This window comes from Dendropsophus ebraccatus, chromosome 11, assembly GCF_027789765.1.
Source record: "Dendropsophus ebraccatus isolate aDenEbr1 chromosome 11, aDenEbr1.pat, whole genome shotgun sequence".
Lineage (NCBI taxonomy): Eukaryota > Metazoa > Chordata > Amphibia > Anura > Hylidae > Dendropsophus > Dendropsophus ebraccatus.
This window is the reverse complement of record NC_091464.1, coordinates 24,693,264-24,708,595: the sequence shown is the minus strand read 5'-3', so window position 1 is coordinate 24,708,595 and position 15,332 is coordinate 24,693,264. Positions and strand designations below refer to the sequence as shown.

Sequence of the window (15,332 nt, the reverse complement as noted above, 5' to 3'; positions counted from 1 at the left end):
CTCTTGAATCTATATAGAATTTACAGAATTTTTTAAAAATTTAACTGGATTTATTTTCTGCTCTTCCTCCACAATAATTTGTGTACCTTGCTACCACTAGTTAACGGAGCAACTGATGATGTGAATCCAACTGTATACTGGGGTAAAGTAGTCCGACCCTTAAGAAGTGTAGATCCAACACAGACTGAATACCAGGGTATGATAGAGCTTATCGAAGAGGGTAAGTATTCTTTTGGCTTCCTCTTGTCAATAATTAATGGTTCTTCTGTCTCTGCAGAATAAAGTCTCACGAACACATGTAAATATTACTAATATATTAGTGTACAGTGTACAGTACTCAAACGCCACAGTTTATAGATAATACTTACATTAAAGGGGGGGGGGGGGAGGGTGTCACACATGGTTTGGAGATACATAGTCTATATTTAAGTATAATGGTAAGGTGATTTGGGGGCACAGTTATTAGTTATATTACTAGTATTATCTTTACCCAATAGTTGTGGACAAACAAAAGATAGCTGAAGAGACTCCTGAAGAAGCTGTGGAAGCTGAGGCAGAAGCTGAAGGCGAAGCCAGCACTGAAACCAACAAGCCAGGTCAGTTTTCCTCCTTGGGGTATATTTGTGTGCAATGGCCTTCTGTACAGCATTAGAAGTGATTTTTAGAAGAACTTGATTGGTTTTGACATCCGTTTCCCTCCGGCTTCTATGCATTTTGCTGGAGGAAAACTAACCTGGGTCACTCAATGTATGTGAAAGGGACATATTGATGGGACGAATAGTTTAATGACTATATACCGTTTGCCAGTGAATGAGTGTACCTTAAATTAAGTAATACAATTAGGCCATGTTCACTGGTGAAAAAGACCACCTGGTTTATCTGGTCTGCCCTTATATTTCCTTCGATGGCACCCTTGCAAATGACTTAATCACTTTTTTTCCCTGTATCGTGACAAAATAGCAGTCTCAGACTCTAAAGGGGTTGTCCAGCAAATCTTAAAAATCTCAAGTCTTCTCATACTTGTCAGCTGCTGTATGTCCTGCAGGAAGTGGTGTAATCTTTTCAGTCTGCCACAGTGCTCTCTGCTGTCACCTCTGTACAAGATAGGAACTGTCCAGAGCAGGAGAGGTGTTCTATGGAAACTTGCTGCTGCTCTGGACAATTCCTGACGTGGACAGAGGTGGCAGCAGAGAGCACTGTCAGACTGGAAAGAAAACACCACTTTTTACAGCAGCTGATAAGTATGGGAAGACTTGAGATTTTTAAATAGACGTAAATTACAAATCTATATAGCTTTCTGAAACCAGTTGATTTAAGACTTTCGCTGGATAACCCCTTTTAAGTTTGCGTATAAGGAGGTATAGAGGACTCGCAAGACAGAAAAAAAACCACACACACAGACCCCATGACATGCATATTGTGTCATTAAGGGGTTAAATCTATTGGAAACTGCGCATCTAGTATAGATTTGATTAATAGCTGCTTTCTGTTGCATAAAAGGGTATGGCCTAATAGATTCAAGGTCTTTATTTCTAAATGTAATCCGTTCACAGAACTCACATTTTCCATTCTTGCTGTCTGCTAAAGTATTTTAAAGATTTCCCACTGTGACCTGTGCTTCCAGGTAGCATGAAAGGAGAACTCTTCCCCTTTGGCATCGTGGGAATGGTAAATAAAGCAGATTGCCTGCAGAAAGGAGAAACAGTCAAGTTCCAGCTCTGTGTTCTAAGTCAAAATGGGCAGACCATGGCCTGCAACATTGAGCCCCTCCGCAGGGGTACAGTTGAGTGTGTGAAAGATCAGGTAAATGCTTTATCCTTTCTCTTCCTTCTGAAGCTGATCAACCATTGGGACTGTTCTATTTATATAGCGGCTGTATTTAGTCTGACAAGACCTCTAGCTTAGATTTTTTTTTCTTTTTATGCAGCTACAGGTTTTACTTAAACTGACTTATAAAGCCTATAGGAACACGATACTGTCCAAGAATATTAGGAATTGTAGTTTAACAGGTGGAAGACTTCCTATCTAACCTGATACTAAGGTGTCCGTTTTAGGATTTTTAGTATCCAACCTTTAGGCTGTATTCCCACGTTCTGTGTTCCTCACGGACGAGGAATGCCTGTAATGGACTCTTTCCCCCTCCCGGGCAGCATCTGTAATTAGATGCTGGGAGCGGGGGAACTGTAGAGATATGCGCCGCAATGAAGCAGCCGTACGGCACTTTTATTACAGTGCGGCACATCTGTACAGTTCCCCCGCTCCCAGCATCTAATTACAGATGCTGCCTGGGTGGGGGAGGCTCTGTTAAAGGCATTCCTCGTCCCTGCTCCGTGAGGAACGTGGGAATACAGCCTCAGTTGCCTGCAGACTTGTGGACTACACAGTTGCACTACAAAGCTGGTAGTTGGATTGCACAGAAATGGAAACTTTCAAAAGATTTTTAGAACTAACCCAGCTATAGTGTTGGACAAATACATTCTCTTGTGGTCATTTTATGTTGGTGGAAAGAAATACCCAGTAAGTTTTGGAATTCTGTCTGCTAAACTTAAACTATTTTTAGCTAACTTTTTTTTTTTCCTCACTTAGTTTGGGTTCATTAACTATGAAATTGGTGACAGCAAGAAGCTCTTCTTCCATGTGAAAGAGATACAGGATGGAGTTGAGCTGCAGGCTGGGGATGAAGTGGAATTCTCAGTTATTCTTAATCAGCGAACTGGGAAGTGCAGTGGTTGTAATGTTACACTAATAAGGTAAGTGACTTCCATTGTGTTCGATGCATGCAATTCTCTAGCATGTTTGAAGTGACCCCATTAAGTTTTTATGACTTTTTTTTTTTTTTTTTGTCACCACTGTAATGTAAATTGCTTGATGACATTGTTTTAAATGCTTAACTATTTTGTGGCACTTTTTTTTTTTTTTTTTTTTTTTTTTTTTTTTTTACAGTAAAGGCCCTGAACTGGTGGCAGCTCCTCGCCCAGATAGGTTAGTGAGTCGACTGAAGAGCATAACGTTAGATGATGCCAGTGCTCCACGTCTCATGGTCGTGCGTCAGCCCAGAGGCCCAGATAACACAAAGGCAAGTGTTTTTTATAGTTCATCCTTCCTTCACACCCCTTTGCATAATTTATTATTCCATTTTCTCACTACACTCCTTGACTGCGCTCTGATAGTATTGTCGGATTGCTGCAAAACTGTGTGTAGTTTCCCAGACAGTAATTAAATAATTACAAGTTTGGTTTGATGTGCCACATGATAGCTCAAATGTGATTCCCACTGCTGTCCTTATAAAAAGCCTCTTAGATGCTACTTCTAAATAGTGTACTTCCTAGGGAGAGAGTGTTTATTACTAGAGACTCATCTCTATGAACTTCCAGATTACCAATAATTTCACAGCTAATCAGGAAGCTGTGACAGGTGCTCTTTGACCTAGAAATCGCACAGAGGTTTGGACCCCCATCGATCTTAGGCAGCATTCACACGTTCTGTGGTTCGCTTCATGAAACATGAATATTGATACATAATGTTCTAGGACAGGCTTTCATCTTCCGTGTTTCACGAAGCGGACCCAGAACGGGACGATTAAGTTTTAATCGGAAAACCTCTTTTGTATAACCTTTTTACTTTGAGCTTAAAGGGGTACTCCGGGCTGGGGGGTATTGTTAGTATATGGCCAGGGAGGGGGTGGATATAGATGCCGCTGTCCACTTACCTCCCCTTTTCCAGTTCCGGGTCCCAAATCACGCTGCCCTGCTCTCCTGTCTCGCTGCTGCTTTCTGGTCTGACGTCTCAAGGCAGCTTAGCCATTCAGCGGCCGAGGCAGGACCCCGCTACGACTGCTGAATGGCTGAGCGGCCTTGAGACATCACGTCTCAAGCCGCAGCTCAGACCAGGCAGCGGGATGGAAGAACTGGGCGGCACTTCCGGGACCCGGCACTGGGGAGGTAAGTGCACAGCGGCATCTATTCACCTCCTTCCCAGTCATACACTAAAAATACCCCTAGCCCGGAGTACCCCTTTAATTTACATAAAGCCAAAATATCCGTTAAAACAACTATTATGTCTTCTCTAAGCTAAATCTTTGCTTTCTGTTTGTCTTCACAGGGATTTGTCATAGAGCGAAAAATCCGTCAAGCTGGTGTCATCGACTAATTCACTTTTGTGTTGAATTTTTTTTCTTTTCTTTTCCATCTGGTAAAGCACATTACCTGATTAAGTATGATCAAACCAAGGGATATTGGGATGAAGAGCAGCATCTCTTTGCAGCCCAAAAATATCTTATTCTGTAACAGTTACATCAGTTTTAAAATGTTCCATCTTGCACTCGAGTCGGGGAAATCCTGAACAGATCCTTTTTAAATTTATGCACATTTGCAAGTGAGGAGTTAAGTTGGAGCCTTTTTTTTTTTTTTTTTTCTATTGTCACTAAGACGCTTGATTTGAGTTTTGCATCTTAAAGCAACAATTTTTTTTTTTCCCCTCCCCTTTTTCATGTCTAGTGTGATAATCTACGAATTTACCCTCTAAAACTCTGCACTTGATACTGTGTAGTATATATTCTACCTCCGATAGTTGCAAACTTGATTTTATTTTCCCCTCCCCATCTATCAGAGGACCACATAGTAACGGTGGAATATATTCTATTCAGCCTCTCATTTTCTTCATCTAACGACAGCCAAATGTTTGCTTTTTTTTTTTTTTTTTTATATATATATATCAAATTTGAATATTTTATTTCAGATATATGAACAGAACCTGTTAAGATTCTAAAAGCGTTTTATTTGTTTGTTTTTTTTGTAAGCAAGTGACTTTGGAAATGCAGATATCCACAAAGGTGACATGTGCCATCAGTGTGAAGTTTAAAAATATTTGAAAACGCACCTTTTTTTTTTTTTTTTTTTTTTTTTTTTTTTTTCCTACCTGCTAAGACAGCAGCTTCGACATGTAGAAATTTAAAGGAAGAAAATGTGCCTGAACTGCGTGGTTATTTTCTATTTTTCCTCCTCCTTTATTTTCTCCTCCTTGTTCCTCAAAGTTTACAGGAACTATTATACTGTTATTCTTAGCTGTGTTGCTGTATGCATCAAGGTAAATAAACACTTGATACTTTTTTTTTTTTTTTTTACCTTTTACACCTGCCACTACCTGAAGCAGGCTGCTCACTCATCCATGGGTAGTCTGTCTTTTTATTTTCTTAATTCCCCCCCCCCCCTCCTACATTTTTGTTTTTCTCACTGTTAACAAGTTATTTATTTCCCAAGCATTATAAACCAGGAAGAGCAAGAACTTTTTTCTGGGTAATGAAATATATTGGCGTTCCAACCAACCCAATCCATCCCCCCCCCCTTTTTTTTTTTCTTCTGATTTCTGGGAACTTCTATTGAAGACTTATCTTACATTTGTAAAAACAAAACTTGGCTCTGATATTTTTTTTTTTTCTGTTTAATGGCAAAAAAATGAAAAATAGAATAAAGTTTTACCAATTTAATTTTGAAGTCTTGTCTTCTATATAACTTTTGAGTAAAAGCTAGAATGGCATATGCCACCACATTAAAGGGGAACTCCAGAAAACCTTTTTTTCTATTAAAAGTTGTATAGATGTGTCGATATACTGTATGTATATGTATTATATCTGTACAGTTCTGCCACACTGGTAGCTGACTGACATCCAGGAAATGCAGAAAATTGGCCTCTGTGCCAATTCACATTGTCTCCTGCTCTCCCACCTTAGACAAATATTCCATGCCTCCGTCTCACTGTGTGTGTTTACTGAGCACAGGCTAATGATGCGGGCAGGGTGTGGTGGCACAGGAGGCTCTGCTGGATCTGGTCTCCCATCCCACTGATTCACCATCTCTGACCAGCCTCTCGAGCCTACAGCTCAGCAGTGTCTAAAAGTCTAAACAACACCCCCTCTAGGTTGGCCCATACCAATGGGTGTCGAGGGTGTGGGATCTATGTACCAATGATGCCACGCAGGGGCGGGGCCAACTGTGGCACTGTGGACGGGGCTAAGTAGTGGTGTGTAGCCCCGCCCACTTAGCACAATCCGCAGTTATAAAAGATATCTTTTTACTTGAACAAGCACCATGACGTATGATATAAAATGGTATGAAAAAGGTATGAAAACTGCTCAATTTACCCTTTACACCTGTGCAGAGAAGTCAGAATGCAAAACAGGGGGGGGGGGGGGCAGTGTCACTAAGTACTGTGTACAACTGCTCAACCAGGAAGTACAGCCACACAATACAGAACAAAGACCCCCAAAACAAATGGATTTTTGGTAGTTTCACAACTGGGTTAGACCGGTAAGCAATGCTATATGCTTCTGTAGCAGGTTTATTTATTTTTTACCTCTACCTGTAGTTTCTTAAGAAGGCTAATCGATACATGTAGAGCAGCGATTCTCAAACTCTTTCTACTGGAGGCTAGAGTGGTATACTATAAAAATACTGATACTGTCCTGGCAGAGTTGAGGTTGGTTAACCAACGCCAGAGACTGTATCTGCGGTATTTTCCCTCCTCACCCATCAGCTACATGCTCTGCTCCCCTCAGTTAATCTTCCTCGCGTCCCTGCTCCTACGCTGCCTGGCCTGGGTAAAACTATTGTCTGGGGCAGGGGCTCGCCATATGTGACGCTCGGTCCAGGACACTGTTAACAGTTACATCAACCTCACATTTCCACCTGCTGCACCCACACTGAGTCCGGGTCGCTGAGCATTCTGGTGCAGGGAGATAGAGGGGTGCTGGGTGGAGAGGTTGGGGGTGGAAAGTTGATCCTCCAATTCACCTTCAGATCCCAGCCAGGGTGCGCACATACTGGTGCAGGGCAAGGGATGGAAGATCCTGCTGCGGGGGGGCTAAAGAAGACTGGAGATCTGACAGGCTGCATCCAAGCGGCAGCTTCCTCTCCAGTGTGTGCTCAGCGCTGCCGCCGAGCGTCTGTCTCCTAGCTGGCAGCTCTGGAAGCTGCATGGTGTGCCTTGCCCCCCCCCCCCCCCCCCTCTCCTGCACATACAGTGGCTTCAGGGGTCAGGTATGGGTTGGCACATCCTCGCTCCACTGGGCACTGCACTCTGTCCCACACAGGAATTCTCTGTGCCCCGTTATATTTTGGCAGTGTTGGAAGCCCAAGCCCCATGTGTGACACTCTGCCTGGGACACTGCCAGCAGATATATGTGCTACACCAACACAGTGACAGGGCGCCAAGGATTCCTGTGAGGGAGAGGGGGGCCAGAGCAGAACAGCATGTGACTGGGGGTAGATATTGGATAGAAAGAGAGAAGATAGGAGTTCTATCTACCTGTCTATTATAGATATAGCAAACAATATAGGCAGCACAATAAAACTGTGGGTGCCAGCAGACAAATCCCAGACCTTGGATCAAGTCAGCTAGTAAAAAATACTCTAACACTCCGATGGTAATACAAACATGAAAACGTGGATTATTCCATATAACTATGTGCAGCAAACTTTACAAGTAATACACAACGTTTCAGCATCTCCTACGCCATTTTCAAGTGCCACTTGAAAATGGCGTAGAAGAACGCTAAATTGTATATTACTTGTGAAGTTTGCTGCACAAAGTTATATGGAATAAATCCATGTTTGCATTACCATCTGAAAATTGTTTTTTTTTACAAAAGGGGTGTGGATTTAAAAAGCGTTTGTCATAATTATCGTTCAATTTATCGTTACCGCGGCTACATGTACGATTAACCGCAATATTGATTTAGGCCATTATCGCCCAGCCCTACTGGAGCCTCACCATCTGTGGTGGGAGTTTATGTAAAAATAAAACACTTGCTCAATCTACTCTTAATTTGTATCCTAAACCTCTAAATTTAAAGGGAACCTGTCACCCCGGTGACAGGCTCCCGACCCCCCGCTAGAGCACCTTATACGTACCTGATCGCTCTGGGTCCCGCTTCTTGAGACGGTCGGGTGACTGGGATTTCAGCGCCTGAAGCCCGGCACGCGCGCTCCTGAGATGAGTCCAACTCTCATAGGGAATGACGGAGCGTCGGACTCACCAGTCATTCTTTATGAGAGTTGGACTCATCTCAGGAGCGCGCGATCAGGTACGTATAAGGTGCTCTAGCAGGGGGTCGGGAGCCTCTCACACCGACACGGGGGTTGACCGGTTCTCTTTAAGATAAACCTAAAAAAAGTCAATGTTCCTAAACCACAGATTGTTGCAGCTATGTAGAGGACTGTGCACCTTTTATAGTACCTTTTTTATTACAACTTCCTCCCAGCTGTTCCTCACCAGCAACTAGTGAGCGCCTCACATTTCCCATAATGTGTTTCTTGAGCGGAGACCAGAAAAGGGTTAGATAGATGGAGCATAACCACAAATCGTATGGCCAGCCGTCAGGTTACTGGAATAGGTTCTAGCTACTTTGTATACTTTTGAGGAGTTAGATTCTAACCACAAAATAAAAATTTAAAGTAGTTTCAATATCGCTTGCTTTTTGTGGCCAGAGGCATACTGTTCTATGGGGGTTATATTGGGCATCTGTGCCGGAATTCTGGACGATTTATAGGACATGTCCTATACTTTCCGGGCCTTTTTTATGGGATGGACACCCTTCAGGAAAAATCCTGCCCCATGGGTCAGGAAATCTATTCAGACCAATCCTGAAGTGTGAAGAAAGCCTTATACTGACCGCTGAAGCCACTGCCAGTGATGGACTCAGCCAATGAAGTGTATTGGGGGCCTAATGGGGTTCTCTGCCAGTGGGGGGAGAAATGTTTAACACATTCAAACCACATTGCTAAAGTGCAGAACAGCACAGTATGAGTTTACTTCAGTTGTGAAATTGCATTTTTATACCGCTATTTTGCTAAATTTCAGTAAAAATGTATGTACTACAACAGTATGTGCTTTAATGCAGAGAGCTATGGGTATGTATACCCATACATATGTATAAGTGCTGCGGTCTCTTGGATTAGAGAGTAGAATAGGCTTTCAGGTGCCTGTTTTCCTAGCCGCATACATTGAACCTTGTGAGGCGCTATAGAGCGATATTACTTGGTACTGGTTCTCTCTGGAGATGGAGCGGGGAGCTGTTAGGTCAGGAAGACAGGCACAGTAACTCTTCCTCCCCTTCCATCCTCTGACAGTAATAGAAAAGCATTTTTTTATGTTATGGAAGCACAGATGGATAAATGATACCATTTCTCCTTGGCCAAACTATCCGTCGGCAGTTTGGAATTTGAATTGTAGCTGTCAGATTCCCTTTTAACATTGATACCTTGGTGAAGATCAACCATCTAAGCAAACACTGTGGTAGGGGCTCAAACCTGGAGAACAGAAATGGCTGCACATCGCACCCATGGTTGACACGAACGCTTGTTCAGCTACATTAAAAACCAACATCAGAAGTTAGTATATAATTTGATCAAATCATATTGCATCATGGCCCAAGTGCAGGTCTCTGATACACATGAGTCCCTACTCTAGCCATGGCGCAGCATTTGCCGGCGACAGGCACGACCAGCAGAGGCAATGGCCGGCAGCACGCTGTATTCTCTACCTGTAACACCACACAGCACGCTGTATTCTCTACCTGTAATACCACACAGCACGCTGTATTCTCTATCTGTAACACCACACAGCACGCTGTATTCTCTATCTGTAACACCACTGTATTCTCTACTTGTAACACCACACAGCACGCTGTATTCTCTACCTGTAACACCACACAGCACGCTGTATTCTCTACCTGTAATACCACACAGCACGCTGTATTCTCTACCTGTAACACAGCACTGTATTCTCTACCTGTAACACCACACAGCACTGTATTCTCTACCTGTAACATCACACAGCACGCTGTATTCTCTACCTGTAACACCACACAACACACTGTATTCTCTACCTGTAACACCACACAGCACGCTGTATTCTCTACCTGTAACACCACACAGCACACTGGATTCTCTACCTGTAACACCACACAGTGCACTGTATTCTCTATCTGTAACACCACACAGCACACTGTATTCTCTATCTGTAACACCACACAGCACACTGTATTCTCTACCTGTAACACCTCACAGTGCGCTGTATTCTCTACCTGTAACACCACACAGCACGCTGTATTCTCTACCTGTAACACCACACAGCACACTGTATTCTCTACCTGTAACACCACACAGGACGCTGTATTCTCTACCTGTAACCCCACACAGCACGCTGTATTCTCTACCTGTAACACCACATAGCACGCTGTATTCTCTACCTGTAACACCACACAGCACGCTGTATTCTCTACCTGTAACACCACACTGTATTCTCTACCTGTAACACCACACAGCACGCTGTATTCTCTACCTGTAATACCACACAGCACCCTGTATTCTCTACCTGTAACACCACACAGCACCCTGTATTCTCTACCTGTAACACCACACAGCACACTGTATTCTCTACCTGTAACACCACACAGCACACTATATTCTCTACCTGTAACACCACACAGCACGCTGTATTCTCTACCTGTAACACCACACAGCACGCTGTATTCTCTACCTGTAACACCACACAGCACGCTGTATTCTCTACCTGTAACACCACACAGCACGCTGTATTCTCTACCTGTAACACCACACAGCACGCTGTATTCTCTACCTGTAACACCACACAGCACAATGTTTTCTCTACCTGTAACACCACACAGCACACTGTATTCTCTACCTGTAACACCACACAGCACACTGTATTCTCTACCTGTAACACCACACAGCACGCTGTATTCTCTACCTGTAACACCACACAGCACGCTGTATTCTCTACCTGTAACACCACACAGCACGCTGTATTCTCTACCTGTAACACCACACAGCACGCTGTATTCTCTACCTGTAACACCACACAGCACAATGTTTTCTCTACCTGTAACACCACGCTGTATTCTCTACCTGTAACACCACACAGCACGCTGTATTCTCTACCTGTAATACCACACAGCACTGTATTCTCTACCTGTAACACCACACAGCACCCTGTATTCTCTACCTGTAACACCACACAGCACCCTGTATTCTCTACCTGTAACAGCACGCTGTATTCTCTACCTGTAACACCACACAGCACACTGTATTCTCTACCTGTAACACCACACTGTATTCTCTACCTGTAACACCACACAGCACGCTGTATTCTCTACCTGTAATACCACACAGCACCCTGTATTCTCTACCTGTAACACCACACAGCACCCTGTATTCTCTCCCTGTAACACCACACAGCACGCTGTATTCTCTACCTGTAACACCACACAGCACTGTATCCTCTCCCTGTAACACCACACAGCACGCTGTATTCTCTACCTGTAACACCACACAGCACGCTGTATTCTCTACTTGTTACTAGGGACGATCGAACATCGGGAAATCTTAGGTTCGATCAAACTGGAACCTTCGTCATTTGATTCCCGACGCCTTCCCGTTCCGTGAGGAAGGTGGAGCAAGCCTGAGTACCACCTGGAAAACAGGGATACAGCCTAAATTTTTTTTTTCTTTTCATCTCCACGCACATATTATGATCGAGCATCTATTATCTTTAAAGTTTAGCCCCACAATAAGGACTTTATCCGATATTAACTTACATGTGATATACAGTTTATTCAAGAAAAACAATGATCCAGCACATAGCGAAGAACGTAGCCTTTTATTTTTCCATTCCAGGTAAAAACATGTGATACACCATAGTGCAGGGACCCCACAGGAATCAGACGCGTTTCGAGCGCATGCGCACTCTTGCTCACTGATAACTCCACCCCACCACATTACTTCCTTAAATACCTTGCAACCAGGTGAGTTTAATAAACGTGGGGGTGAATAAATGAACATATGATTTGCTGTTAGTATTGCTACAAACCTCAGCACATACATTTGCAAAATATATATACACAAAAGAAAACAATAAAAACACTTGAGGATAAACAGACAAGGAAATAGGAGATGGACACGATGATAATAAGTAATAAATTTACACATTATGGGAATGCCAAATACTGGATACATGGGAAAATGAATGTCAGAAACCATCCATACAGCTTAAATTACAACAATGTCTATTCTTATATGTATGTATATAACCTGTATACCCATGTATTCAACCTACACCATTCCATGAACACACCTGTACTGTACAAATAAATGTTATAACCAGATATGTGTGGACAATGGAAAAACAACAAATTATAAAGTCGCCATTTGTAAAACGCTGTTCATTGCGTACTGTGTGAACAAGAGGCAATATTCATAAATGTAACGTAGTTGAAATCACACATGTGAGGATGGCAGTAATGTATATATGTATGTGTGTGATGGAAACTAAAAGGGCAGCAAAGCAAAGGGAGGCAAGAAATAAATAATGAAATTAATAAAATTAATAATGAAATAATAACTCCCGACGTACATTCATGCCCTCAGGGGCACGTGTGCCCAACGTGAATTGCCAAAAGGCTTCCCGGTCTCGTAATTGTTTATGTATGTCACCACCTCTTGCTGAGGGCACAATTTTTTCAATGCCGTAGATTACAAAAGATTTGCAGTTAGAATGGTGACAGTTAATAAAGTGTAGTGATGCACCCGATTTATTTCTTAGTGGATTTCCGGTGATGTCATTGAGATGTTCCAGTGCACGAACTTTTAATTTTCTGCTGGTACAACCAACATATTTAATTTTGCACATGGTACACTCAATGACAAGTGCCTCATACTTCTCAAAAAATAAAAAATAAAAAAACAAGCAAGGCCCCGTCGGGGCGGCAGGAAACATAGGAGGAGGGGAGGCACGCGAGTTGAGGAGCCAAGTGAGAAAAAAACCGTAATGAATTTATCTACTCGGGAATTATCCCAAGACCAAATCTCTGTTTTGTCCAAAGGTTTAAATTTTGCGCCCACAAATACACCTAATGCATTTTCCATTTTGTGTGATGTTAATAGGTTCATTCGCAATCTCACTGTGCGCAGACATTTTTTCAATGTTGATCCAGTTCACACTATACTTCCATGTGATGGTGAGGTTGCGAATGAATTTATAGGAAAAAATTTCTCTGAGCAACAGGCTCTTTTGTCTTTATTGGATTTACAAGGTACTACTGATCAAGGTGTAATTCATAATAATGTATTTCACACCACTAAAAATCCTGGGTTCTATCCAGTCCAGTCCCGTGTGGACTGTATGGATCGATTCCAGCATGTGGTGGAACGTGATATTTCTTCTATGATTGCAGAAAATACCATACATAAACAATCGAGGCATAATCTGTCTTTGAATGAGCAGAAAGCTTTAAAGGCACTGTCCACCTTTGATGACATCATTGTCAGAATGTCTGACAAGGGTGGTATAGTTACAGTCATGAATAAAACGGATTATATGTTGCAAATAGAAAATTTATTAAGTGATGAAACTACATATTCAAAACTAACATTTAATCCTACCAGCAAATATTTGGAAGAATTACGCAAGATAGTGGCATATGGGGCAAATTTGGGCATACTTAGTAATAAAGAATCAGACTATCTTATAGTAGAAAATCCCATTACCCCCATTATGTATGCACTACCGAAAACACACAAGGGGGTTTCACCGCCCCCCATGCGCCCTATAGTGTCCAGTACAGGGTCACTATTGGAGAGACTCTCTGCGTAGCTAGATGGCTTATTACAGCCATTGGTCAGGCGAGTTCCAGGCTATTTGCAAGACTCTAGAGATGTCCTTACATCACTCAGTGACATCACATGGCAGCCAGAGTGGCACTGGCTGTCGTGTGATGTCACGTCATTGTATACATCCATCCCATGGTCGGTGGCTTTGCATGCCCTTCAATTTCACTTACAAAAGTATGGGCAGTACACCAGTGAACTTAATGAATTCATTATGGAAGTAACCTCTTTTTTGTTGAGCCATAATTTTTTCATGTTTGACCGTAAATTTTTCCTTCAATGTAGTGGGGTTTCGATGGGGGCCAGACACTCCCCCTCATTAGCTAACCTCACCATGTCTTTTTGGGAAGAACAATATATTTTTTCTGTGTCTAATCCTTTTTCCTCTTGTTTGCAATGGTACGGAAGATTCATTGATGATGTCATTATGATTTGGAACGGAGATGGATCTTCTGTACCATTGTTTTTGTCCTATCTAAATTCCAATAATTATAATTTGAAATTCACACACAACTTTCAAAAACATCGTATAGAATTTTTGGATTTGCTGCTACAGGGATCACCTAACAACAAAATAGAATTTTCTACTTACCGTAAATCCATTTCGGGTAACACATTACTCAGAGCGGACAGCAATCATCCACCTCATACCATACGGGCCATTCCCGTGGGGGAAATGACCCGTATTAAGAGGAACTGTACTAATAGTGACACTTTTGAGCAAGAGGCCTGCAACTTGGAAGATAGACTTAAAGCTCGAGGATATACCAATTTCCATTGTAGCAGAGCACGAAATATAGTCATTAAGAAAGATCGTTTAACATTAATCCAATCTAAACACAAGTCACCAGTAAATAAACAACAACAAAAAAACTGTTCCAAACCGGTACTGTCACTTACATATACTCCGCTTTTTAATAGTATAAAATATATTATTAAGAAACACATTCATATTTTGCAGGAGGATGATAAGTTGGCGGAATTACTGGCTCAGGGTTGTGCAGTTGTCCCCAAGAGGGCTAAAACCCTCGGGGACATACTGTCCCCTAGTTTGGTCCTATCAGATAAAAGGTCCCCGACATGGTTACAACGGCTTGGCTTTTTTAAGTGTGGCACTTATCCGTGCCGCACTTGTACGTTTGCGAAAGTTTGCAGTACATTTTACAATAATTCCAATACCAGACATTTTTCTATTAAACAACATATAGATTGTAATTCCACATATGTGGTGTATGTCATTGAGTGTACCATGTGCAAAATTAAATATGTTGGTTGTACCAGCAGAAAATTAAAAGTTCGTGCACTGGAACATCTCAATGACATCACCGGAAATCCACTAAGAAATAAATCGGGTGCATCACTACACTTTATTAACTGTCACCATTCTAACTGCAAATCTTTTGTAATCTACGGCATTGAAAAAATTGTGCCCTCAGCAAGAGGTGGTGACATACATAAACAATTACGAGACCGGGAAGCCTTTTGGCAATTCACGTTGGGCACACGTGCCCCTGAGGGCATGAATGTACGTCGGGAGTTATTATTTCATTATTAATTTTATTAATTTCATTATTTATTTCTTGCCTCCCTTTGCTTTGCTGCCCTTTTAGTTTCCATCACACACATACATATATACATTACTGCCATCCT

General features: G+C 42.2%; 1 protein-coding gene across 4 annotated transcripts in view; it reads left to right on the top strand.

The window, feature by feature from the left end:
• The window catches only part of CSDE1 (cold shock domain containing E1), a 32,875-nt gene extending 28,463 nt beyond the window's left edge, over positions 1-4,412 (top strand). For all 4 annotated transcript variants that reach the window (XM_069944758.1, XM_069944759.1, XM_069944756.1 and 1 more), the window contains 6 exons: positions 101-220; positions 498-596; positions 1,625-1,803; positions 2,587-2,750; positions 2,944-3,076; positions 4,102-4,412. In XM_069944758.1, the coding sequence (XP_069800859.1) occupies positions 101-220; positions 498-596; positions 1,625-1,803; positions 2,587-2,750; positions 2,944-3,076; positions 4,102-4,149 (743 nt within the window). In that variant the 3' untranslated portion in view covers positions 4,150-4,412. The remainder of the gene's footprint in view (positions 1-100; positions 221-497; positions 597-1,624; positions 1,804-2,586; positions 2,751-2,943; positions 3,077-4,101) is intronic.
• The last annotated feature ends 10,920 nt before the right edge of the window (positions 4,413-15,332 follow it).